At 63.4% G+C, this 25,929-nt stretch overlaps 1 protein-coding gene and 1 long non-coding RNA gene across 14 annotated transcripts; one reads left to right on the forward strand and one right to left on the reverse strand.

Annotated features, from left to right (window-relative positions):
* Positions 1–685: 685 nt before the first annotated feature.
* On the reverse strand, positions 686–15,887 carry ZNF362 (zinc finger protein 362). 12 transcript variants are annotated; one of them, XM_066981945.1, is made up of 10 exons: positions 15,664–15,710; positions 13,690–13,774; positions 10,532–10,746; positions 4,643–4,706; positions 4,238–4,484; positions 3,735–4,056; positions 3,389–3,613; positions 2,841–2,919; positions 2,492–2,650; positions 686–2,402 (listed from the first exon to the last, which is right to left on the reverse strand). In XM_066981945.1, exons 4-10 carry the CDS (start codon positions 4,703–4,705, stop codon positions 2,286–2,288), a joined length of 1,212 nt encoding a protein of 403 aa, XP_066838046.1. In that variant the 5' UTR covers position 4,706; positions 10,532–10,746; positions 13,690–13,774; positions 15,664–15,710; the 3' UTR covers positions 686–2,285. The 12 variants fall into 12 exon arrangements, with proteins under 12 accessions (XP_066838046.1, XP_066838037.1, XP_066838035.1 ...); XM_066981936.1 differs by lacking the exon at positions 10,532–10,746 and adding an exon at positions 13,889–13,915 and having other exon boundaries at positions 15,664–15,688; XM_066981934.1 differs by lacking the exon at positions 10,532–10,746 and having other exon boundaries at positions 15,659–15,887.
* On the forward strand, positions 14,786–23,820 carry LOC125180145 (uncharacterized). Of its 2 annotated transcripts, none has more exons than XR_010826312.1 (3): positions 14,786–14,875; positions 17,375–23,235; positions 23,708–23,820. It is a non-coding gene; the product is annotated as an uncharacterized lncRNA (long non-coding RNA). The 2 variants fall into 2 exon arrangements; XR_010826313.1 differs by lacking the exon at positions 23,708–23,820 and having other exon boundaries at positions 17,375–18,225; positions 18,332–18,698.
* Positions 23,821–25,929: the final 2,109 nt, after the last annotated feature.

The raw sequence follows: 25,929 nt of genomic DNA on the forward strand, positions 1-25,929 counted from the left end.
CGGCTGCCTGCGTGCCTTCTGTGGTGCCGGCAGGCCCCAAAATCCCAGCACCGGCCCCAAAATATGTGAGCCCTGGACGGGGGGGGCCTGGAGCTGGTGTCCTCGGAGCCCGTGGTCATGGTGAGGACTCCCCGGAGCTGGTGGCCACAGAGATGGCATCCCCAGCGCTGGTGTCCCCGGTGAGGTGTTCCTGGGGGTGGTGCCCATGGTGGCGACGCCACCCAGGTGCTGGTGGCCATGGTGGCCACGTGTCCTGGAGCTGGTACCTGCGTGGCGCCCCAGCGGTGCTGGGCTCGTCGCGTGTCCCCACCCCAGCCCCAACACCTGTGGGGGCCGGGGGCCAGAGCTGCCGCCTCCCCCTGCCCTCTGGGCAGCCGCCCGCCAGCCCGCGGTGCTCCGGCCACCCCCCGGTCCCCTGGGGTGTCCCCTTAGCAATGAGCTGGTGGCCTTGGGGACACGGCCCCGAGGGTGCCTATTGGGGTGCTCCACGGCAGCCCCCACCGCTGCTTTGTTAACCCCCCTGGCACTGCGCTGCCTCCCGGGCCCTGCAGGCCTGTCCGGGCAGGGAGCAGGCGCTGTCCCCAGGTGTCACCAGCTGGGGTGGCAAAGGGACCCCGGGACCCCAAGGTGGGGGGGTTGGGGGGGGGGGGGGGGCCAGGCACCCGTCACACACCCACAGCCTGGCCAAAGTTTGCACGTACAGATTTATTAGTAGTAATTTTTTTTTTCTGTCTTTCACAACAGAGCGATACAAAGAGCAGATTGTTGTTTTGTTTTGTTTTATTCTTCTTTTTTTTTTTTTTTTTCGAAACAGGCGCCAGTTTGGGGGGTTTCACTCATTTTTTCAACAGACCGCAAACGCTCCCGGCGAGGCCACGGCCTCCCCCTGGCTTCTCCGTGAACCACAATGCAAGACGGGGGGGAGGGGGGAGGTGTTTTTTTTTTTTTAATTTTCTCTTCTTTTCTTTTTTTTTCCCACTTTTTTTTTTTTTCCTTTTTTAATAAGGTAATAACTAGCTCTAGGGACGTGTGGCCTGGATTTCCATCGAGGAAAATAAAAAAAGCCCCAAAACAGGGCAGGGGGAGGGAGGGGGGGGTGTTAACAGTGTGTATAAGAGGCATATTTACACAGTATTAACATGCTGACAAAAAAGATTACAATATTGAGTATCGTACAACATCGAGTCGGAAACGAGGAACCAGAGGCAGGATGGACACAGGGTGGGGGAAAAAGGCTGCGGGAACTCAAATTAATAAACAGAAGGTAATAAACACCCTGGCAAAACAATGAGTTAAGGCTTAAAAAGTGTATAAAAAAATAACACAGTTAATATCCAAAACGGAACCAAAGAGTACATAATATAGATGAGTTTCTGTCGAGTCTCTCCGCAGGGAGCAGGGCCCCCCCGGCTCTATACAAGGGTCTATGTACACGCGCCCGGGGCCAGCACAAGGCAAAGCGATGCCCTCCCGCCGCCTTCGGCGCCCTGCGGAGTGGGGGCCACATCCAGCCCCCCCCCCGGGGGCGGCGGAGGCGCGGGGCTCCCCCCGCCGGCTTCGCCCCAAAGCCGCGCAGCCCCGCGCCCAGTGTCCGCCGGCGGCCGGCACGTCCCTCTGCTGCTCCCGGCGACGGAGTCCAGCGTGGGAGGAGAGAGCCCCGAGGGGAGAACATTGTTAAAAATAAAACCAAAACCAACCGAAGCGTCCCAAGGAGGCAGCGGCCGCCGCGGTGCCCGTCCTGCTGCCGTGCCTGCTCGGCCACGTCCTGCCGGCTCCCCTCTCCGGCCATGGCTCCGACGCAGAGTCCAGGGGAGGAAGAGGCCGCGGCAGGGGGCCCGAGCCCCTGTTCGCCATCCGGCGCTCATCTTGGTCCGCGGTTCGTTTTGTGTCTTATTTCCTTTTCTGTTTTAGCAGCACCAACTTCTTGGCCAATAAATATATATATATATTTGTATCCAAAATGAGAGGAGACGGGGCAGGGACTAACCGAAGGAGAAGACCCCCCCGCCCCCCCCCCCAAAAAAAAACGCAGAGATTCAAAGTGCTCTGAAACCGTCTTTGGATGTCACCAAACCTGCAGTCCCGGGGGCCGGACCGGGGGCGTGGGGGCCCGGGCACGTTTCCAAAGCGTGGCCGCATCCGCCGGCTCCCCGCCAAGCTGCCAGGACCGCTCGGCGGGCAGGGGGGTGCGGAGCGGGGGGGTCCGGATGTGGCGCCATGGCCTCCGCGGGGCCCCCCGACGGCAGCGGAGCCGGGAGGGAGGGCGGCCAGCAGGCAGAGCCTCCTTAGATGAGCGAGATTCGCACGGGGATGCCGGGGGACTCCGTCCTTTGAGGCGAGTGCTGGCTCACGAGGTGCTCCACCACGGTATGTTTGGACATGTGCTTCATCAAATAGGTCTCCTGCAGGGCAGAGGGAGAGGGTGAGCGGCAAAGTCGGGGGTCCGTGCCCCCCCCCCTCCGCGCCCGGTGCTCCCCACGGCCCCGCTCACCGAGGTATAGGCGCGACCGCACATGCTGCAGCAGTAAGCCTTGGCGTGCTTGATGGCGTGCGCCGAGAGGTGGATCTGCAGGGAGGCCGAGTCCGTGTATGCCCGGTAGCAGTTCGGGCACTTGTAGGGCTTGTCCTTGTTGTGCTGTCGCTGGTGAGACTGCAAAACAGCGGGCACGAGGAAGGGTTACGGGGCCAGGGGGCCAGGAGAGCCCCAGCAGCCACAAGCATCGGGTCCCAGCCCCACAACAGTGCTCCCTGTTCTGAGCCCTCCCCACGGTTCAGTCCCCGGGGGGGGGAGGCTGTTCAGGGCTCTGTCCCCCCTCCCGCGATGTCCCCAGGGTGCTGACCTGGAGGTTGGAGAGTTGTGTGAACGCCTTTTCGCAGCCGGGGTGCGGGCACTTGTAGGGTCTGTCACCGGTGTGAATTCTGCGCCGGAGACAGGTGAAATAGGAGGGGGACAAGTCAGGCTGCCGCCCCCAGCAAGGCTGGGGGAAGCTCCCACCACCCTCACCCCCTGCAAAGCCCCCGGCACCCACCGGGGGCAGACGCTGCTCCCACGCTAGGTGGGAGAACCACAGCTGGGGACAGCGACGGCCACATGCCTCTGCTTCAAAGGAACTGCAAGGGTGGTGCCTCGCCAGGTGACAGGGGGCCCAAGGGGGCACAGGTGAAAGGGGAGACCCCAGGGCTGGGACCCAAAGACCTGAGGGACGGGCAGGGGGGTTGGAGGCTGCAGGTAGGGATGAGGAAGGTGGGGTGGCGATCAGGGAGGTGGAGATGAGGAAGGTGGCACGTGCCGAGTGCACACCCAACCCCACCAGGGAAAAATGGGCCGAAGGGACCCCCCAAACCCCATGCGGACCTCCCCAGCCCCTCAGGGACGCCGTGCCGTCACCTGGTGTGCTGCTGGAGGTGGGACAGCTGGCGGAAGGACTTCTCGCAGTACGAGCAGTGGTAGGGCTTCACGCCCAGGTGGATGCGCAGGTGCTGGGCCAGGTAAGAGGCATTGGCGAAAGATTTGGAGCAGTGGGGGCACTTGTGGGGCTTGGCCTCTGTGTGCGACTTGGAGTGGATCTGCATCTCCGACTTGGTGAAGAACGTCAAGGGGCAGACCTTACACCTGGAGGGGGAGAGCACCGCAGGGGCCGAGCTGGGGCGGCACGCCGTGCCGGGCCCCTCTGCTGCACCCCCCCCGTCTGCGGCACGGCCGGGTGCCCCAGCTCCCAGCGGGTGGTGCCTACCTGTACGTCTTCCCCTCTTTGGCGGTCTCCCCCGAGGCCAGGATGGGGTAGGGAACCACGAGGACGGGCGGCCCCGAAGGGTTTTCCGCTTTGATCTTCTTGCGGCCCCGCTCCGTCTTGGGTGCCCCCAGCAAGCTGTGGCCCTGGATTGTCTTTATGGAGTCGAGGAGGGGCGGGCTGGTGATTCCTGAGATAAGGGTGGGCGAGGAGGCGATGAGGCGGCTCTGGCTGGTGGAGGTGGGGGTGGAAGGGGTGGTGGTGCCCGTGCCTGTGCTGGACTCGGAGGTGCTGACCGCGGGCGCGCGGGAGGCCAGCCCCAACCCTGGCAGGCAAAGAAAGGCAGGCGTTAATGGCGTGCGCCCTGCCCACCCCGCTCCCTTCTCTCACGACCCGCTGCCGTGTCCCCGAGCATCCCTACAGACAGCGGGGTCCCAAAACGGGGACCCCCCAATTCCTCGAGCCCCTCCTGTGCTGCTGGGGGCCACCGAGGCCCGTGTGGGTACCTGTGACGGTGCTGGTGGCCGGCCGAGCGTGCAGGGCCACGTCGGGCTGGGGGACAGCTTGCGGGTGCAGGCCCGGGACCTGCTGCAGCTTGGGGAGGGACATGATGGACTGGCTGCTTTCGGCGGGCGAGGGGGGCACCAGGAGGGGCTGCTGGGAGGCCACGGAGGTGGGGGGCAGGTGTGGGGGCCGGATCTTTTCTGCCATCAGCTGCTCCTTGATTTTGTTGATCAGGACGAGGTTGTCCAGCTGCCAGGGGAACAAGGCAGAGAGAAGGTGAAGGGTGAAGGAGCCAGGGCCCCCAGGTGTACCCCAACCCGCCCACCCCCTCCCACGTCCCCACGTCCATCTGCCCTCCCTCCTCCCCAAAAACCCATCCCGAGGCACGGCGCTGTGGGGGGTCTTACCTGGCTGGGCATGGCGGGAGGAGGCGGCCAGAAGTAGGGGTTGTTGAAGCGAGGCTCCGCCATCCTGCGGGGAGAGACGGGCGCGTTACGGGGCGGCAGCAGCCAGCGCGGCTCCTTCCCACCTCCCCGCGGGGATGTGCGGGCAGGGGACGGGTCTGGGTCTGGCCCTTCCTGACCCAACAGCATTCACCCGCCGGCCTCCCCAGGGTGAAGGAGCCCCCAGGCTCTGCACCTCTCCCCAGCGTTGCAATTTGCCACGGGACTCAAGCCGCAACGGTGGCACGAGGCCGACGAACCCCCAAACCCCCGGAGAAGCATCTCTGCGTGCACGCGCGCTCCGCGAGCGCTGAGCCACGCCACCGCGCTGCGAGAGGCTCTTTTAGGAGCACGTCTGATAACAACGTGATTTCCAGGCGACGGTTTCCTAGAAAAGCCTTCAAGGAGGAGATGAAGCAGGGAGAAGGGAGTGGAGCGGGAACCCCGGGCCACCAGCTCCGGGGCAGCTCGTTTGCCACGCAGAGCACATCGCCAGGGGATGAGCGGCCGCACCAGAACGCTCCCAGGCAAAATCTGGCCGCGTTGGTGGCCACCGGGCACCTGCTGGGGCTCCCGCAGCGCTGCCCACAAACCCCTGGTGCCCACGCAGGGCCGGGGCAGCAGGGACACAGCTTGCCTTGGGGCGAAGCTTGGCGAGGGCCGGGGGAGCTGTGAAGCACTGCGGGTGGCAACGCCCCGGCTGTAAAAGAGGGCAGGGAACAGGCAGGGCCTGTTTGCGCGGCTGGGACCTCAGCGGCGTCCTCCCAGCTGCAAATTCCTGCAGGGTCAGGGCAGCCCTGGGCATCTGTCTGCCTCCGAGACCCCCACAACAGCGGCAAGCACGCGGGCGCAGGGGGATGCAGGGCGCAGTTTGGCAGAGAAGAGGGAATAAAAGGGTTGAGCGCATTACAGGCTTGTAATGCCTCCTGGCGAGGCCCCAGATCCCTCAAGCCCCGGAGGTATTAGGGCTGCTCCCCTGGTACCTCAAGGAGGGGCCGCAAGTGCCGGAGGTGGATGGGATGCAGCTCTGGTGCGGGCACGGGACACGGAGCAAGGCGCACGCACGACAGTGGTGGCATCAGACCCAAAGCCCAGCCCAGGCTGAAAAAAAAAAAACAAACCCAAGCCCAAGCGAAATGACCTACAACAGCCATAAGCAGCTCAGTGCTTGCTCCTGGAAAGCCCCGCTGCAGTGGGGCCGGGAAATTTATAGAGACGCTAAACACTTCGGAAAAATTAATTCTAAATCCATCTTTGGTTAATAGAAAACATCTGAATGGGGACGGCAAGAAAATGACAACAACGTAACAGCCTGACATAAACAGGCATGAAAGCAGCCCAGCAGACCTCGGCAGGGGCATGTTTAGGGGTAAGCGTTTAAGAGGCCCCGGTGAAACGTAAAGGAGGGCTCCTCGGGGGCAGCCGAGGGGACGCGCAGCCTCTCGCAGGATCCGAGCACGCTGACTCCTCTCTCCCAGATATCAAACGTTGATAAACGAAGCCCATGCTGTTGTCCAACACACCATGTACGGGTATTTTGTTTGCACCTCAAGCTTGGAGCAACCAAAAAAACCCTCCTGTCTGTGCACAACGGTCAGGGGAGCCCGGACTGATCGGCTGCACAGGAACAGAGACATTACCGCGCGCGATCGGAGCCTCCTCAGCGCCTTCCCCAGCTCGCCAGGTGAGGAAGCTGCCGGGAGGTGACCTCCATTTGGAATATAAACCAGGCCACGGCCGGGATCCTGCGGCAGGGAGAAACCAGACCGACACAGACCCCAGCCCCGCAAGCATCCCCGGGGCCAGCAGCAGCCTCCGAGTGCTTCGCGAGGGGCTGCGAGCCCCCAGGGGAGGGCCAGGAGCTGTGAGCGCACCGAAACGATGCCTGCGCAGGGCACGAGAGGCAAGGTCCCCGCTGGGACGGTGGCATGTGGCCGTGACCCGGCCTCGCTCGCCCGCCGCCCGTCTGTCGCATTAAAGCACCTCAAAATCTACAGCCAGGGCCGTGGTGGCACCGCAGCCCCTGTCCCAGGGCAAAGCGTGTCCCCAAAGTGTCTACAGGTGGCAGTCAGCGGGCGCGAGATGGACGCAGGCTCCCCCCCCAGAGCACCGCTGGGAAGGAGGGCAGGACCGCCTGGGGACACTGAGGCACAGATGGGGACCCAACATCCCTCTCGATGCGGAGCCGCAGCGCCCGGGTCCCGTGCCGCACCTCGCGGGAGCGCAGGCCTACCCTGCAGCGGCAGCTTTAGCCTGGCAGCACCGAGGGCTGCTCCTCCACGACCTCCAGCCTCCCGGCGAAGCCCCGTGCCGAAGCCAGCGAGCGCCCAGCCGCTCCCACCCGCCCGCCTCGCCGGCGCATCCTGCCCCGGAGAGGTGCCGGCACGGGGCCGAGGCGCGAGGTGCATCGGTCACGGGTCAGCCCAGGGCACAGCCACGTCCCCGCAGGCCGCAGGGCTGGGGAAATGCGTCTGCCCGTAGCAAAGGAAGTGCGGCAGCGGGAACGGGGAGAGGAACTGGCTGGCGGGGATGTGACGAAAAGCTCCAGGCGGGCAGAAACCGCCTGCCAGCGAGCACAAGGGGCTGGGAGCCGCAGACGGGTCCAGGCCCACAGACCCTGCGGGGCCGTAACGCCACGGACCGGGCTCGGCAACTGCCTGGGCACCACAGCATCCCGGCTGGGTTCGCGTGGAAATTTCCTTCCCTGCCTCAAACCGCTGTGTTCTGCCTTTCTTCCAGCTGCCCACACGCCAGATTTTGGCTTTTTAAGGCAAACGTTTCAAGTGAAGGTGGACCTGCATCGGGAACCGACACGCCGCACCTCCGAAACCTGCCTCGGAAACATCGGCACGTGCCTCCCTCCCACATCCCTCGTCTGCTTTCACAGGGATGCCCGCAGCATCCCCAGGGCACCCCGCGCTGACATCGCCACGAGCCCACTCCCCACGCCACTCACCCCATCGCGCTTTTATTGAGGTGCCCCCGCCCCGGCTCCTGCTCCCCAGCCCCACTTCCCTCCCAGTCAGGGCGTCCCCAGGGACCTGGAGCCGGGAGCCGGGATGGGAGCTGCTCGTGGAGAGCCCTGAACAGGACGTCCCAGCTCGCTCAGCGCTCCGGCAGGTCAGGGCACCCCGGACCAAAGCCGACCGGATGCTCGCAATATCCCTAAACGTGATTTTTGCATGTTCTGCCCGTTTGCCAGGTTTACCCCTCTCGTCTGCGCAGGCAGAGCCGTGCACAGGGCATGCAGAGGGACCGGGAGCCCTGCCCCGTGCCACGTCTGCAGAAACACGACGGCGAAGCGCTGCGGCTGTTCAGGAAGGTAACCCGCGGGTTCCACACGTCGCTGCTCGGGACACGCCGGGGACTCTGGTGTTCCCAGGACGGGGGGACGCTGGCAGCCCCGGCAGCACCGCCGCGCGGGAGGAGAGCAGCCAGCGCGAGGAGAGACCGGGCCAAAAGAGGACGTTGTGGCAGGGAAAAACCCTCGTGATGAAGGCAGGAATGAAAGAGGGCAGCGGGCGGGCAGGGAGGCCCCGTGTTCCCCCGCCGCGGCCGAGCACCCCGGCACAGCCACGGGCCAGCTCCCCCGGCTCAAACCGCACCATCACGGCTCGGCCGGCGGCCACGCCGCGGCGTGGGAAGCTGAAATGCCCCTTCGATCCTCGCCGGGCTGGAGCGGGAAAACAGGAAGCCGGAGCTATGATTAGAAAAGGTTTTTTTGGAGCCGCCCCAGGGAGCTGCTCCTCTGTCCTCGCAGCAGGTGCCCTGTGGCCTCCGTCCTTCCCGCCCGCCCCTCGCCCATCCTGACGGCGTGCTCAGAGCGGGCTCCACCGGAGCCGGAGGCTCTCCGCACAGACCACGCGAAGCCACGGCCGCACCGCGAGCCCTCAGAGCGCCCGCGTGGCCCCGGCCGGTCCCTGCACAGCCCCGTGTGGCTCTGGCCAAGCCGGGAGCTGCACGAAGTGCTGCAGACAGGCCTCATCCTGCTGCAGGGACCCGACGCGGTTCCCAGCCTGGCGCGGGCGCTCAGCCGAACGCTTCGGTCGGACGCATCCGGCCTCCCCGGGGAGAAGGGGCTCCCGTGGCTCTGGGCACCTCTGCTTCAAGCACAGACGCGGCACGCGGTCCTGTCGGTCACCCCAGGTCACCACCTCCCTGCCGGTAGCGGGGTCGTGCTGTCCGACCCGCAGGAAGCCGTACGCATGAGGAGCTCAGAGGGGGCTGTGGAAACCCACCCAAAAGCCTCGAGAGGAGCCAGGCTCTGTCCCTGGTTCCTTGTCCCTGGTTCCTCGTCCCTGGTTCCTCGTCCCATCGCCGAGCTGTAAATCTGGCGGGGAATCTGCCAGGAACCAGCCTCTCCGCTGAGCGCCCTGTGCTCTTCACGCTCTCGTTGTAGGGTTGCTTACGAACAGCGAGCTTCTCCCTTTGTTTTGCAAGTCAAACTTGCATTTGCTCAAAAAATGAAAGACCCCAGCGCAACCTAAAACAGCCACGGGGCGGAAAAAAGCACGAATATTCCCCGTGCCCCTCCCTCCCTCTCCACCTGAGAAGGGCTTATTAAATAATGAGGCTGCTGTAATAGTCAAAACCATGTTTGCAGCTCTACAAACCTGAGCAGAATAAAGAGGAAAGAAACAGTTGTCGTGCCAAAAAAAATCCCTATTCCTGTCCCAACTTAATTTTATAAATTGTGCAGCATTTCATCAGGAGTAGAGGGACCGCTCCCCCTCTCCCAGGGCTGGAGTGGCACAGGCTGCGCTCAGATAGCTGGGGGAGGGGGCTGGAGGGGATATAAAGCAGATGGAAAAAATACATAAACTCCCTTTTTCTATATTCTCAGCTAACTATGAAAAATGGAAGCTGACACACAGCAGAAAAAAAAAAAATCCATTAAAATGGAAATTATGAAGGGTGGGGAATACTGCAGCACGTCTCCCCCTGGCTCTGCAGGACACACCGGGCCGCCCAGGGGGATGTTGGCAGCCCCAGGGTCGCGTTAGGGCTCTCTTGCCCCCTCGGGGGTTTTTTTTGGCCAGGCAGGAGGAAAAACCCTGGGCCACAGCTCCCCTACATCACGGAGAGGGTCTGCGCAGCCCAAGCGCCGTGCCACACGGTGCCACGCAGGGAGGAGAGCGGGGCCACGCGCCCTCCCTTGGGCACCGGCGCCCCATCCCCAGGCACCGACGTGGCCCTCGTGACACAGGGGGTTGTCCCCAGCGTCCCTAAGGGCAGGGCTGGGCGCGAGGCGGGCGGACAGGACGGCGTGCCACGGAAAGAGGTGCTGCGAAGGCGAAGAAGGCATCGTGGCCGCCCGAGGGGGCTCCACCGGCGCCAGTCCTGGCCCAGGCACGAGAGCGGCGCTGGCCGGCGGCACGGCCGGAGCCCTCGCATGGGGAAGGACGGCGGGGGGACGCCGGGGAGAAGGGAGTAGAAAGAGCAAGCAGCAGATGCGCGGAGCAGCAAGGCCCGGCGAAAGGGGCCGGGGACGCCTGGGGCCGCAGGCTGAGCCCCAACCCGCCCTTGTGGGCCCGGAGCCGTGAGCCTGGTACCCGAGGGGAGCGCAGGACCCGGAGCATCGCCGCTACAGACCTGCTGCCGCCCGGATGAAGCCAGCACGGCTCGGGCTGCCCTAAAATCACCTCTGCACCCACCGGGAAGGAAGAGAGCCCGAAAAGTCGGCAAGCCGGGGAAGAGGCCCGGGTGGAAGGGGACGAGGGGAAGGGAGAGGCGCCGTGGCAGAGCGAGGCCCGGGGCCACGTGGAGGGGAAGGGGTGCGCAGGCGGCTGCAGCGAGGGGCCGGCGGTGACCCGGCAGAGACAAGACATGGTGCACGCCGTGTTTGGTACTCACAGGCTGGCCTCAGAAGCCAGATGGCCGCAGCTGCCTGGGGAGACGTGTCGATGAGGCTCCAGATTGATGGAGGTAGATGATGGCACGGGTGGGTACGAGCGCCAGGCCCCGGAGCTCACTATAGCCTTCCAACTTCCTACCAAACTGCCGCTAAGTCAAGCTACAGTTCTCTAGGGAACGCCTCTACTTTGGCAGCCCTCTCTGTCTCGCCTTCGCTGAAATAAAAAGAAACAAGAGATTCTTTTCACGGACGCGGCACGGCACCGCCGCAAGAAGGGTTAGCTCCCGGGTACCGGCGCCGCTTCACCCCTGCGGCCAGCTGCGGGACGGCCAGCGAGCGGCCACGAACCGACCCGGCACCAGGTACGGGCGGCAAACGGGGCGAGGGGAGGCAGGGGAGGGATCGGGGGTGACCCGAGCGGCAGCCGGCATGCCTGAGTATTGCGGGGTGCCATCGACCAAGCCAAAAGCCAGTCCCTCCACCAGCGCAGCCTCGCTCTCCCAAGCAGGGTCCCCGGGGCAGCGAGCGTCGGTTCGGGCAGCAAGCCGGGAGCGCAGCAGCGAGCACAGGGCGGCTACGGGCAGCTAGGTGCCCGGCGCAGGGCGGCACGAGCCCCCGCAGCCCGAGGTGGCACGGCAGGCAAGAGAGAAGGGCTCCGAGGCGCCAGGCGCGATCACACCGTTGGGAGGGGACGCGGGGACGTGGCGGGGGACGTGGGACCTGCGGCCTTGGCCTCTCCTCTCGATCCCTTTGCTGGCTCTCTGTCCAGCCTCGTGCCATCCCACCCCCCAACAGCGTTCTGCGCCAGTGTCTGGGCGGGAGCAGAACCCAGCTCTGCCCCACGTTCTGCCTCATTTTCCCCCAAAAGCACGAGGCCGCTGCCTTTCTCCCCTTGTAAGCCCATCTCTGCCAGGGTAAGGGGCCGGCAAGGGGCAGCGCGGGCTCCCCGTCCTTCCGCCCATGCAGCTGGCAACGGGCAGAAGCCGGCCCGCGTTTCCACAGGATGCGTGCAAGCAGCATTCGCCCGGAGCAGGAGTTTTTCGAGAGAAACCAAGGGCCCCTCTGCAAAAACCCCAGCCCAGAGCCGCCGGGCGGGAAGCAGCATCAAAGCCGCCCGCCTGCCGCAGGGGCCGCCGCGCCGTGCCAGCGCGCCGTGCCTGGGCGGGCTCCCCGTGCCGGGGAACGCTCCGTTCCACTTCCAGCCTGGGGGGACCGTCCCGCGTGGGCCCTGCACCCACAGCCCCCAGCCCGGATTTTCCTCAGCGGGAAGAATTTTCCCCAAGGCGGAGGCAGCAGAAGGAACGCGAGCCGGGGAAGCAGGAACAACACAAGAAACCTGGGGCAGGCGGCTCTGAAATCCCCATCCAGCGCTCGCTCGGAGAGGAGCGGCTCAGGGGATCGTGTGCCAGAAGAATTCACCCAAGATGGAACCAATTAAACCCCACGTTTCCGCCCCCCGAAGGGCTGTAACTGGTGTTTCTCATTCAGATTTCCTTCCCCGAGCAAAACCAACAAAAGCCCAAGAGCGGCTGAGCAGAAAACCCCACGCCGGCCCGGCGGGGCCGGGGGCGTCGGGAAGGGGCCCCGCGGGAAGGGGTGCGCGGACGCAAGGGTGGGTGAGAGGAGCCGAGCGCGCGCCGTCGCTTCCGCGGGGGAGTCGGGTGTGCAGCAGGGAGAGCGCCCCGGCACCACGGGCCGGCCCTCGGAGCGGGGTCTGAGCCCCGCTTTCTGCCCGCCGCACCCAGGGCCAAGCGGGGAGCCCCAAATCCCAGAGGAGCCCGCGCCCAGCAAGGAGAGAGCGGCCGCCCGAAGGCCAAAAGGAGTCACTGGGGGCCCGAGGGCCGCTCTGCCGCCCGGGGCGACTTCCCCAGCGTGGGGGGCTCCCGCAGCCCCCCGTGTCCAGAGGGAAGAAGGAATCGATGCGAAGCAGATGGGGAGAGCCGCCAAGGCGACCCGCTTCTCTTTGAAAGCCGCGTCGTTGGAGACCACCGTGGGGAACCGGCGGGATCGGACGGCCAGGTCTCAGCCCATCGAACCAGCCGGGCAGCAAGAGGGCACAGGGCAGCGCTCCCAGAAGGCGAGGGGAGAGCTGCCAGCCCAAGGACAAGCCAAGGAAGCCAGCAGAGAAGACCCCAAAGCCTGGGGTTAAAACCCCAGCACCAGCAGCGTTCACCTCCGGGGGCAGAGGGGACACGAGGACGAGCAGGACCCGCTCAGCCCAGCGAGGCAGCGTTCCACGGGGCCAAGCCACACCGCTGGAAGCCACCGAAGGGGACGTGGGGCTGCGAGGGGGCAATGGGGACGGCGGGCAGGGGTGGCCTGTGCGGGACTCCGGTGCCCATGGGGCGATGCTCACGCCACGGTGCCAAGCGGAGCCAGTCCCACAGCCGGTGCCACCACCGAACCCGCGTCCTCGAACAGCCCCTGGAGCTGGCGGGGGCTGCCTGCTCCACCAGCCCCTGTTCCCACAGATACGGCCGCCCCCAAAAGGGACCGCGTGCCATCCCAGCACCCCGCGAGCCAGAACAGGCACCCGCAGCCCACCATGCTCCAACAGGGCCCGACCAGCCGGACCCCGCACTGCAGTAAGGGGGTTTGGGGGTGCCGAGAGCCCCGCGAGCAGCCAGGTGACACCCGGCACGTGTGCAGGGCTGCTGTGACAGCTGGGGACACTGAGGCACGGGCGGCCGAGCAGAGGCTTGCCCCAAGGCCAGGCGAGGAGGCAGCAAAGCGTTTCCCTCCTCCCCGCCCCACAACACAACCCCTGCGTACACATGCACTTGTCATAACACCTCCACCACCAGCCGAGGATCCACATTTTTTCAAGGGGGAGGGGGTAGAAAAAAAGAGGATTTTTAAGGGAGAAAAGATCATTTTGCGCATATTAAGTACAGATATTTCAAATCCAGCTTGCGCCCTGGGAATGGAAATTCAAAGCGTTCGGACTTACGCCGTGAGCGGGGTCCCCGTCGTGGTGGCTGGGTCCAGCGAGCGGCCGTCCCCTCCCTGCGCCCTCCCCGCGGGCAGGCAGCCCCGGGCTCACCCCGCGGGGCGCCGCTCCCCGGGCTCCTCGGGGAGGGCCAGGACGTGCCCCCGCTCCCAGACCCGCACGAACAGACCGTTTTCCAGTTCCCCTCGAGAAAGCTGGCATGCCCACCTCTGAGAGTACTGGCGTTGCTTCCCCTTATCCGCGTCCATCTCCAGATCTAGCTGGGAACTGGTGCTGCACGCGGGGCGTTTTTCTACGGGGGACAAGGAGGACAACTTCACACACCCCAAAAACACAGACAGCCCCCGACACGCGAGCTCCGGGAGAGGCAGAGCGGAGGAACAAAAGCGAAGCGGCTCCCACCTACCCAACCCGTGGGAACGTGGGGTTTTTCCTGAAAGTAGACAAAAAGAAAAGCAACGTTTTTATCCCGGGGAGCACGGGGCAGGGGGAGTTGTCCTGCCCCGGCGTCACCACGTTTCACCCCGAAGCTGCCTGCGAATCTGAGGCACGGGGAGCTGGCTGGAAGCGCGGGGCCTAAATCCATCCCCTCGCCCCGGACCCTCCGCCTCTCTGCAAACTGCACGCCGGGAGGGGCTGAAAACTTTTACCTCTCCTCTAAAATATCGCTTTAATTTCAAAGGCCTCGGGGCTGGCTCGGCCACCGGCGGCTGGAAGGAGCGGGCGAAAGCCCCGCTCGCCCTCCCCACGCGTGCCGGATCGAAAAGCACGCTTGTTGTCCGAATAATCGCGATGCGGGGCCGAGAAAGGAGCATCCTCCGAGCTGCCCCACGGCAGCGTCCTCGCCGCCGGCTCGGAGAAAGAAAAAGGCGGATTAATCATTCCTGGGCGAAAACGCATCCTCCTGCTCCCAGCTTAGCCGCGGCCACTCCGGCTCCCAGCTCCGGCCCAGCGTGGCCGGGAGATTACGGATGTATAAATAGTATATGCATCCACACGCTAACACAAGGCTAAATATATATGTCCAGACAGACACACAGACCTCTCTAGGCACCACCACGCAAATTTGGGTCCCTTTCTAAGGCTGCAGCTTCCACATTCCTGCCAAAGCGCGATGCAAAATATTCCCCCATTAAAACCTTCCAGCCAGCCAGACCACTTTCGAGACAAAAACCGGTTAACAGGGAAAGAAGGGGAAAGGGAGGAAAGAGAGGGGGGGGAAATAAATAAATAAATAAATGAGCAGCCTCCCCCCCCCCCTTCTTCCGCCACCCCGTGCAGAAAAAAAAAAAAGGCAAAAAAAAAAAAAAAAAGGCAACCAGAAAAAAAAAATAAGCCGAGCCCCCATGCAACATCCACAGCTCCTCTCCGACCACCACCGGCACAAAAATAGGTACGTTCGGCTGCAATTAACTTTTCCATTAGACCATCCAGAGGGAGAAAAAGAGAAAATCCAGCAAAGCGGGCATTTTCCTGGCTGCCCCCCCCTTCCTCCTCCTCCTCCTCCTCCTCCCCCGCCGCCCGGGGGGGGGGGGGGGGGGCACGCAGGGGGGCGCCCCCCTCGGAAAAAAAAAAAAAAAAAAAAAAAAAAAAAAAAGGCGAGAAAAAGCGTCGAAAAAGGCGAAGTTTGGCGTTAAGTGAAGTTGAAATCCTCGACCTGCCCTGGCGGAGCCGGAGCGGCGGCGGCGGGCGGGGGGCCGCGGCGGGGCGGGCTGCGGGCGAGCCCCGGCCCCGGCGCAGACAAAAAGGCCGGGCGGAGGGAGGGGAGCGGCCCCGCTCGGTGCCCCCTCCGCCGCCCCGCCGCCTCTCCCACATTCTCAGACAGTTTTATTAAAATTCGCAGACAAAAGAAAAACAAAAATGGCAGCCCCGGCTTATTTTTAACACAGGACGGGGACGCCATATTCTGCAGATCTGCGAAAAAAAAAAAAAAAAAATTCAAAAAAAAAAATGATAAAAGGAGGAAAAGCGGCGGCGCGGCCCCACACCGCGGTGCCCCCCCCCCGGCCCCCCCCCCGGCCGGTGTTTACCGGAGGCTCGCACCCGGGGGGCGGGCTGGGGTGGTTTTTTTTTTTTGGCTTTTTTTTTTTTTTTTTCGAAGCACCCGGGTTGAATGCGGGAGAGGAGAAGGAGGAGGGGGGAAAGAGGGAAAAAAAAAAAAAAAAAAGACACTTCCTATACCAACAGCCATGCTCCCGCCAGCCGCGGTCCCGCCGGCGCTCCGCCGCACGGAGGAAAATGGGCGCCCCCGCGCCGTCCGCCCGCCCCCGCGTCCTCCTCCGCCCGCCCAGGCTCCGGGCCGCGGGGCCGGCACCGGGCCCCCCTGCCCGGCCGGGACCGCCCCCCCGCCGCGGCCCCGGCTCCGGCCCCGGCCCCGGCCCCGGCGCCATGGCGGACCCGCAGGGGGAGGCGCGGGATGGGCCCGGCGGGCGGCGGGGCCTCGCCGGCGGCGGAGCGGCTCGGGGAGGCCGTGGGCTGCACGGCTTTCGTCGGCCCCCGGTCCCTTCCTCGCCCCCCGGTTCTCCTCGGCCCCCGGTTCTCTTCAGTGCCCCCCGATTCCCCTCAGTGCCCCCCGATTCCCCTCAGCACCCCTGGTTTGCAGCCCCCAGGTTCCTCAGACCCCTCAGCAGCCCCAGTTCCCCTCAGCACCCCCAATTCTCAGCCCCCAGCTCCCGTCATCCCCCCCAGTTCTCAGTGTCCCCCACTCCCCTCAGCACCCCTGGTTCGCAGCCCCCAGGCCTCCTCAGACCCCTCAGCACCCCCAGTCGTCCCCAGTCAGCCCCCGGTTCTCTTCAGTGCCCCCCGATTCCCCTCAGCACCCCTGGTTTGCAGCCCCCATTCTTTCCAAACAGCACCCCCAGTTCCCTTCAGCACCCCCAAATCTCCTCAGACCCTGGTTCCCCTCTTCAGCCCCCTGTTCTCAGCCCCCACTCCCCCTCATTGCCCCCCACCTCTCTTCAGCTCCCGGTTTTCTTCAGTGCCCCCCAATTCCCCCCAGTGCCTCCCACTCCCCTCAGCACCCCTGCTTCACAGCCCCCACATCTCCTCAGCACTCCCCAGTTCTCCTCCTCCCCCAGTTCCCTTCATCGCCCCCCCAGTTGCCCTCAGCCCTCCCAGTTGTCCTCAGTGCCCCCGGCTTGCAGCCCCCCAGGTCTCCTCAGCCCCCTCATGGCCCCCTGTTCTCCTCAGCCCACCCAGGTCTCCCCAGCACCCCCAGTTCTCTGCAGCTGCCCCGGTTCTCTCAGGGCTCCCCTCCCCAGCTCTCCTCAGCCCCCGCGTGCCCCCCAGGTCTCATCACCTTGGTTCTCCTCAGCCCCCAGTCTCTTCAGTCGCCCTCTGTCTCTGCAGCCCCATGGCCCCCTTTTGGGGTTCCCCCCTCCTCAGCCCCCCAACCCAGCACTGGATCTCCCCCCCACAGCCCCCTTTGTGGGTCCCCTCAGGGTCTCTGCCCCCAGGTTTGACACCCCGGTCCTCCTTGTGTCTCCCCAGTCCTGCAGAGGCCCCCAGCCCTTCTCAGAGTCTCGCTACCCCCATTGCCCCCCCCCCCAGCCCTTCACTGGACGTCTGCACCCCACAAGTGCCTCTATCCACCCCAGCCCCTCCTGGCATCCCCCGGCCCCTCTCTGGTCCCCCAGCCCTGTGTCTCCTGAGCCATTTCCCCTTTTGCTCCTTCAGCCCAGGGTCTCTTCTAGGTACACTCCTTTTCCTTTTTTTTTTTTTTTTTTTTACATTTATTTCTCCTTGGGGAAGCTCTGGGGAGAAAACAGGAGGAGGGGGATGCACAGAGAGCAAGACTGTGGCCCTGTCTTTGTCCCTCCCGAGGTTCCCCCCCCAAATCTACCTCCCAACTTGAGCTCAGGTTTTGCTTTGCTTTTTTTCCCCTCGTGTCCAGAGGCCTGGGGACCGTGCGTGAGGGCGGTGGGCCCCAGGCAGCCCTGTGTCGGTGAACTTTGGGGTGCATGCAGCAGGAAGGGGGTACCCAGGGCAGGCGGACAAACATCCTGCAGCACGTCCGCGTGGAGCCGAAGGTGCTTTGGGAACAGAGGACGCGGAATTTCCCCCTCTGTTTTGGTGCAGAAGACGTCTGAATCCCCTACGTCTGCAGGCAGCACCGTGCCCGGGTAGCAGTGGTGGTTTCAATCCGTGGGTGGGTGCGCGTGTGAAGGTACTGTCAGGCTGCAAGGTGCTGCTGGCCTTCCCTCAAGAAGTCTGTTCGGCTGACCCTTTTTGCTGATGTGCAGAAGTAACCTCTTCATTCACTCTCTGTCACTTCTCGGGCCTTACTGCCCGTTTTTCTGCTTTCCAGAAAGACGCCTAAAGACTCCGGCCCTGGTGCGGAAGGGATGAAGTCCTCGCCTTTCGAAAGTGAGCGGGATGTTCCTGGGGGCTCTGGGGGCCGTGCTGCGTTGGCTCCACGCTGCTGCTGGATGTGGCACCCGCTGGGCGCGGGCACACTGCTGGTGGGTGCCTGACACTTCGCTCACCGGTGGTGGCCGTGTGGTGGGGTCCCACGCACCAAACCCCTCCCCGTGGGGCTCCATTTACCAAGCCCTCTCCAGCTCACGTTGGGAAACCGGTGGCGCTGGGAGTCCTTAATTCTGCATGCTAACAACCTCGTAAATCCATGTAACAGAGGCTGGGCTGGTTCGGTCCCAGGCAGGCGGCTACCAGCCCACCAGCCCCATTGGGAGCGGAGGTGAACCCAACTCATCCCATCTGCCTCCAAGCTGACGTCCCAAAAATGTGAGCTGCTTTCTACGTCAGCATCATTCTACCAGCTCCTTAACCTCAGTTTTCAAGGCAGGTATCGAGCACCTTTCTGCTTCTTAATAATAATGTTTTCCTTCAGTTTTAGAGAAATAACTGCGATGAAAACATCTCGTCCCATTTTAGAGAGACGTTGATGGGCACAAAGCATCACCAGGAGCTGGGGAGGCAGCTCCTGACCACACGCATTCAGGAGCCCTTCATCGTTTGGGGGTTGGACTCAATGATCTCTCAAGGTCCCTTCCAACCCCTACAGTTCTGTGATTCTGTGATTTGCAGCCCCAGCTGCCTGTCCCCATGCGCTCACTGAATTGCACAGGACCCAGTTCTCTGTCATGCAGCAGCGCACAGAGCTCGGTTCCAGCAAACCAAGAACAACTGGGGGCAGTCCGGGTTTCCCATAAGTTTCCAGTGATAGTGCAATTAAAAAAATAAAAAACAAAAGCCCAGCCCTGGGCTTTTTTCATGCTTTCCAAAGTTTCCTAAAAGGATCCCTCGCAGAGAATGAAAAAAGCCCAGATGGAGAGGTAAGAGATGCCACGAGCAGATGAAATCCCCCCCGTGAAGCCGGCAGTGTCTTCCAGCGCGCCCGGGAGTGCTTTGCTCCCTTCCTCTTTGCAGCAAGCTCTCACATATTTGAAGGCTGTTATTATGTCTCCCCTCAGCCTGCTCTTCTCTAGACTAAACAAATCCAGTCCTTCAGCCCTTCCGCACAGGCCAAGTTTTCTCAGCTCCTGGTTGCAATCGCTGCCTTCCCCCGGCCTCTCTCCAGTGGGTCGCACTCGCAGGGCTCCGGGGTCCCTCATGAGCAGAGCGGGTGGAAAAGAAAACCCAGACAGATAAAGTGGGAGGCGAGCACCACATTGCTCTGCTTGCTTGGCTTCAGGAGGTGGGAAAGGCAGCCCCGCAGGTGCCAGCCGGGTGTCACATCCCCTGGCACCGGAGGCTGTTGGTGCTGGGGGGCTGTGGGGAGTAGGAAAGGGGGGCAGGAGCAGGCAGAGAGCGTGGCTGGCAGCTGCCAGGAGGACCTGTAATGGGCAAACCACATGGCTTCCCCTATACACGGCTCAGATTTAGGGCTGGGGAGCAGGGAAAGGGCCAGCGGGGCTGCCCTTTCCCCAGCCCCCCAAGGGAGAGGGAGAGCACGTGCCATGCCACAGCACTGCTTTGCTGCATCCCTTGGTTTCCAGACTGGGCATCTCCCATGGGCAAAGCCTCCCGCAGCGTCCAGCATCGCCTGGGACAGTTCCTGAGCGACAACACCACGCCAGGAAGGTGTAGGCTGCACCACCCCCCTGATTTCATCCCGCAGCATTCCCAACCCATTTTTGCACATCTGGGGCTCAGTCCTCAGCATGTCCTTCACCTGGCTGCCGCAGCCCTGAAGCACGGCTCTCTCCCAGTAGGCACAGACGAGTCCTTCTCCCCCTTTGTATCTCAAGCTGGGCTGGAGGAGTTGGAGGGCCTGTGTTTTATTGCAGAAGAAAGCAAAGCAGCGAGTTCCCACGCTGCCTTTCATCTTCTTCCCCCTGCTCCCGCTGTTCCCACAGCTCCGCCAGAGCAGCTGGAGTAGGAGGCGAACGCGATCGGGCTTCACGCCCCTCCCGTTCGGAGTGGTCCTGCGAGGGCTCCCTCAGGGACCGGACGGGCCCGGGGCGAGCGGGGCAGGACTTGGGACCGCCAGGGGTGAGGTCCCACCGAGGGTGGGCACTGCTCCCGAAGCCGGTGGGTGCCCACACTCATCCTGGCAAGGTGACGGCACGCGGCAAGGCACGCTGTCACCCCGCTGTGCCTTCCTCCTCTGCTCTCACGCGTGTCCTGCACCCACATCCCCACCACTGTTTCTGGCTCGCTGACCTGCGATCGCTCCGTGTGTCCCCCGTTAAGTGCTCACCCAACGTTTTCCCGTTTGGAACATCCCCAGATCTGTTAATTACCAGCTCCTGGTGACTCAACAGAGATCCTGAGCCAGCTCCTTGAAAACTCCCCCTTTATCTGATGCTCAGCTGTTTATACCTAGCAGTTGCTATTTAACATCCTCCCGCGGCGGTGTCAGGGTGGAAGGTTCATTCACACCTGGGCACATTTTGGACTCTCCCTGCCGCCCCCGAGGCCGATGGCATCCCCTCGTCCCCTGCCAGCCCCATGCTGCCAAGTTCTCCTCTGGCTCCTTGCTAGGTACATTGTCAACACTTCTTTCACTTCTGTCCTCAAGGCTGGGGGGTTTTGGCTGCTGGAAGTATTTTGCCGTCATTGTGAAACTGGTGTTTTCGAACCTCTGCATCGCCCAAGGAGAATCCCAGCTGTTGGAGGCCAGCCCCAGACCTGCAGGCAGGGGACACAGCAGGACGGGGCACGGGGGATCCCCAGCCATCGAGGCAGGCCAGCTGGCATGTCCCTGGTGCAGACGCTGTGATATCGAGCGCACTGGGGCTCTTCCAGCTGTGCACGGTGTGGGTTCAGTCGTTCCCCCCTCGCTGGGTGTGGGCAGGGGCCCCTTTCCTTGGCAGCAGAGCTCCGGTCCTGGGGCTGGCGCGACACCACCCGGCCTCTGGCGGCACCAGGAGCCGATGGCAGGGAACCCATGCCCATCTCCCACGCTGCCGTCCCCATCCTGAGCTGCAAAATGGCATTGCAGAGAGGAAACGAAGCTGGCTGCAAAGCTCGTGTTCAAAACCAGACGTTCAAAGGCTCTTCTGCCCCCGGGGCAAATCCAACCGCAATTAAAAGGGAAGGAAGGCAGGGGAGTGCTCGGCGTGGCATGGAGATGCCTCCTTTGCCATAAATCACCTCTGCGGGCGGTTGGGCAGGCGGCATCCCTGCTACACCTGCTCTCCCCGCGCCCACAGAGCTGCGCCCGCCGGCGCTGGGAACGGCAGCTCCCTTCCTGCTTCCCCACGTCCCCGCCAAAAGGCAGGAGATCGGGTCAGGGATGCGCTCCTTGTCTCCTGCAGGAAGAAGCTCGGGGGAGAAAGCACAGGAGGGGCAGAGATGCTGGAGAGATCCCAGTCCCTGTCCCCAGGGCACGGTTCGCATCTGTGCGGCACCAAGCTGCGGCTTTATTGAAATCCCTCCCATTGAACTGGTGGTGAAAAAGAGATTTCATCAAAAACAGGATGGAGCACAGCCTGGGAAAGCCTGGCCGGGGAACTCGGTCCCCACGGTGTCCCCGAGGGGTTGCGCTGGTTTGGCCGCAGGGACCACGCTGAGCCCTTTGGGTGCTGGGTGGCCCCGCGTCCCAAAGCCGCTTGGTCTTTGTCCTTGTCTGCAGCAGCAGCAGCAGGAAATCCTTCGGGAAATGTCTCTCTCCATCCTAACCGCATATTTGTTTCCTTTTCTTTGCAAGAAATCTCTCTCTTTCGATAAAGCAGGGCTGGAGTGGAAGCGCTGGTCAGAGCCCAGGAGCAGAGGCCATTAATCAGCAGGAGCAGGGCGGGCGCAGGCGATGCCTGCCCCAAAGGACGTTGCCTGCAACACCCCGCAAACGTTCACTGGCCCTGCAAGAGGCAAATAATTACGGCAGGCAGTTGGGAGACCTGGAACAAGTCGGTGCAGCGTTTTACAAGGTGTTTCCCAACCAGCGGGACAGCACACGAGCCAGCAGGCGATGACTCACGGCAGCCGCGTGAGCCGCGAGGGTGGGCACGCTGCGCCTTGGTGACGCTGGGGCGCAGGGCCCCCAGAGGTGGGCGCATGGAAATGCTCGCTCCCGGCTTATTGGGATGCTGCATGGGGTTAGCAAACCTGCAGAGGGTTTTTTTTCACCCCAGAACAGCAGGGATTGGGAAGGTTTCTCGACCCCAAAACATGCCAACAGTCCTTTGTGCACGGGGGCCCCACAGATGCTGGTTTGAGTCCTGCAGAGGTTTTGGGGTATTGGGAGTGTTTACTAAAAAAAAAAAAAAAAAAAAAAAGAAAAGTGGCAGTGCATTTATTTCCCTTCTCCCCCCTGCAAATGGGAGGGCCATTTGGTTATAATTAGGTAATGAGTTAATTAGGATTAATTAGTTAATGTTTGCAAAGCACTTAGGAGATGAAAAGGACCAGTGTAGTGCGGCTTTGTGCATCCTCCTGCTCTTCTGGAGGGCTGCAGGACGCTGCTCTGCGTGGGGGCATGCTCCCATTAACCCTTGGTGCCTGGGGCTTTGGGTACTGGGATGAAATCCCACCCCATGAAGAGGAGAGGCCTCCGCCGAGCTTAGCTGGGCCAGGACTGCATCCTGGGGACGTCTTGGCTTTGTAGCGCTGGGGCCCTGGGAGAGCTGGAGAGCGTTTGCGGGAGCGGGGAAGGAAAAGAGGCAGGCGCTAACAGCTGCTCTCTGTGCTCTGGCACCCGGTTAACGCTGACGGAGCTAAAGGTGCCAGAGCCACCCCACCTGGGAAGGACGGATCCAGCAGGATGGGTGCGGACACGGCTGGGGGCTGCAGCAAGGACAAGGACAGCCCTGAGCACGCAGGGGGACGCTCCCAGCCCTGCGCGTCCGCCCTGCTGAGGCCAAAACCTGCCCTGGCGCGATGCTGGGAAGCAGGCGTGTGTGCTGGGAGCTGCCTGTCCCGGCCTGCCCTCCCCGCCTTCGCCCCCCGGCAGCACCCTTTGAACCGGCGGGGAAAATTCCAGCGGCTCGGGGGCCTCCCTTCCTGCCAGCGTCCTCCGGGCACGGCGTGCAGCACGGGGCAGCAGAAGGAACCGAATGCCCACGCACCCCCCGATGGGGTTTTCCAGCTCACCCTGCTCCCTCTCCCTCCTCGGAGGTGATTCGGTCCCCGGTGTCCCCTGCGGTAGCTCCCACCAGCTCCTGGCACCTTCCAGCCCGTGGCCGCAGGGCACACGCGTGCCCGGTCCCCCGCCTCATCCTCCCCAGCTCCCGGCAGCATCTGCGTGACCCGAAAAATCAAGGAAGAGAGGCACGGCGGCGATGTGGGCTCCCTGACCCTCCGGCTGCAGCGGCAGAGCCCGCCGGGCACTCGCACAAGGGTTAACAGGAGGTAACGAAGCCAATTTAAAAATTAACCGGGATTAATTTCCCTGTTTGCCCAAACACACACACACCCCGCCGTGCGGTTTCCCTTCATCCACGCCGGCTGCTGCAGGTACAGCTCACGCCCCGCTCTCGCCCACAACAGGGCTCCGGGCAGGGTGCGCTTCCCTTCCTGCAGCGCTAACGAAGGCGCGCTAACGAGCTGCAGGGATGCACTGGGGGGACCCCGGGTTCCTCTCCAACTCCAACGAGCAACCCAACACTTAGCAGCTCCGCTCAGAGCTTGGGCACCCCTTGGCCACCCCACGTGCCCCACGGGCTGCGGCTCCGCATCGCCCAGATTTCCCAGTCCGACCCCGGGTGCTCCGGCCACTTGCTGGGGACACAAATTAAACGAGGTGGGCTGGGAGCCACGCGTCCAAGTGGCTCCACCGTGGGACTGCCGTGCTCACCCCGTCCTCCATCTCCCCCTGACTCAGTTTCCCCATCAGTACCTGAGGGAGGAACCTGCTCCGGAAAGGGAAGAGTTCCAGGGACTGGCCTCCATCTGCATTTCCCACAAAAAAATAAAAAAATTTAAAAAATGAGGGTATTTTGACCTCAGCTGAGCAGGGTTTACTTAAACCATGGAAAAAAACAGATATTGGTTCCTAGGGGGACTTGGGGATGCGAAGGGACGTTCCCACCCCCCTGGCACAAAGGCAGGGCTGCGTGCCCGGGTAGCCCGGGTGCTTCTTCCCCGCCACGTGCCGCAGGCTGGGGCGAAGCGGGCGCGCGAGCCGGGCGCGCTGCCGGCCGAGCCGCCCCTTCCCCGCTCCGACGGCGCTTTGATGATTTAATTTCAGCATTTCTTCAGTCCCCAGCGGGTCCTGGAGGGGAGACAAGACCTGAATTCCTAATGCAGAAAAACAAGCAGAAAAAACAAACCCCTGTGGTTGGCTTTTTTTTTTTTCTTTTTTTTTTTTTTTCCAGCCTTTCGGGCCTTCCTCCTGCACGGGCGAGGAACAAAGCGGGCGGTTATTCCCCCTGCCGGTGGGGGGGGGGGGGGGGACGAGGGGCAGGAGGGGCTGTGCTGGGGGGCTCGGGGGGACGCAGGGGGCTCGGCAGCCAAAGCAAAGCCTTGTTCGCTTTGGCTGCCGGCCAGCGGCGGGCCTGACTTTTGTGCTGCCTCTGAAATGTGCAGCTCGACCCCCAGGGCATCGCTACCCCCCTCTTATCCGGCTCCTTCCTTCCTCCCCGAGCCCCCGCTGAGAGCCCCTCTGCGGCGGGGGTTCGGGAGAGGGACCCCCGGGTGCGTCCCCAGAGCGCGGACGGGGCTTTCCGCCATCCGTTCCCGATTATCCCTGTGTCCGCGTGGCTTCTGGGGTCTCCCCGCGCTGGTTTCCTGGCCGGTGCCCCAGGCGGTGCCCGGAGGGAATGGCAGCAGATTTGGGGATGGATTTGGGGATTTGGGGATGGATTTGGGGACGATGCTGCGGGATTTGGGGACAATGGTTCAAGCGGCCGGGCAAACGGTGGCTGTGCTCCTCCAGGCTTGGCCATCACCTTGCTTGGGGACAAGGGCTGGGGACAGCCCCAAGGCAGGAGGGCTCCCTGGCACGGGAAGGGACAAGAGAAGCCTGTCACCAGCGCAGCTCCGTCATTTTTTGGTCAAATCGATAAGATCTGGGGGAAAAAGGCGGCATTTTGCCAGCAATACATTTTTGGGGACATAAACCCTTCCTCGCCTTCCAGTGGCTTCGCAGCTGCCCTGGTGCTGCAGGGAGCAGCCCGGGGGGCGCAGGGGGGCCCGGCCTCCCTCCTGCACCCCACGGCCGGGGCTGAGCGTCCCGCGGGGTCCTGCCCCGTGCCAGTGTCACCCCCGGTGTGCCCTCAACCCTCGTCCCCGGGGACTGGGGACAAAACGGAGGGGCGGGAAGGGGGGAGCTGCTGTTGGGCACGGGAAGGTGGGGAGGTGGGTGGAGGGAGGGAGGGACGGACGGACGGATGGAGGGATGGAGAGAGGGGAGGATGGAGGGATGGGGGGATGGAGGGATGGGGGGATGGATGGAGGGATGGAGGGATGGAGAGAGGGGAGGATGGAGGGATGGGGGGATGGAGGGATGGGGGGATGGATGGAGGGATGGAGGGATGGAGAGAGGGGAGGATGGAGGGATGGGGGGATGGAGGGATGGGGGGATGGATGGAGGGATGGAGGGATGGAGAGAGGGGAGGATGGAGGGATGGGGGGATGGATGGAGGGATGGAGGGATGGAGAGAGGGATGGATGGACGGATGGGGGGATGGAGGGATGGGGGGATGGATGGAGGGATGGAGAGAGGGACGGATGGACAGACAGATGGAGGGAGGAGCAGAGGGGAGGATGGACAAATGACTGGACAACGGGGTTGAGGGACGGAAGGACAGAACAGACAGAGGGGCGGATGGGCGGACGGGCCAACTGAAGGCTGGGCGGACAGACGGACGGACAGACGGAGGGGGCTGCCCGGGAGGGGGCGGAGGTGCCCGCGGGAGGGGGGCGGCTGGGGGCTGCTCTCCCCGATGGCCAGGCCGCAGCCCCGGGCACCGGAACGGCTCCGACCCCGGGGGAGGGGGGGGGGCACCGGGAGGGGCCCGGGCACGGCTCCGAGCCCGCAGCGGAGCCGCCTCAGCACCGCGGCCCCTTTAAGCGCCTCCTCCCCAGGCCCCCCCCGCGGGCGGG

Source organism: Anser cygnoides, chromosome 23 (assembly GCF_040182565.1).
Source record: "Anser cygnoides isolate HZ-2024a breed goose chromosome 23, Taihu_goose_T2T_genome, whole genome shotgun sequence".
In the NCBI taxonomy this organism is placed as follows: Eukaryota; Metazoa; Chordata; class Aves; order Anseriformes; family Anatidae; genus Anser; species Anser cygnoides.

Bases quoted from the DNA above. Each gene is read 5' to 3' on its own strand.
- ZNF362 (XM_066981934.1), bottom strand. From the start codon at position 15,872: ATGGCGCCGGGGCCGGGGCCGGGGCCGGAGCCGGGGCCGCGGCGGGGG. The intron at 4,707-13,689 runs GTGGGCATGCCA...CTCTCCCCGCAG, and splicing joins CAACGCCAGTACTCTCAGAG to GATGGCGGAGCCTCGCTTCA. The intron at 2,651-2,840 runs GTCAGCACCCTG...GCTGTTTTGCAG, and splicing joins CACAACTCTCCAACCTCCAG to TCTCACCAGCGACAGCACAA.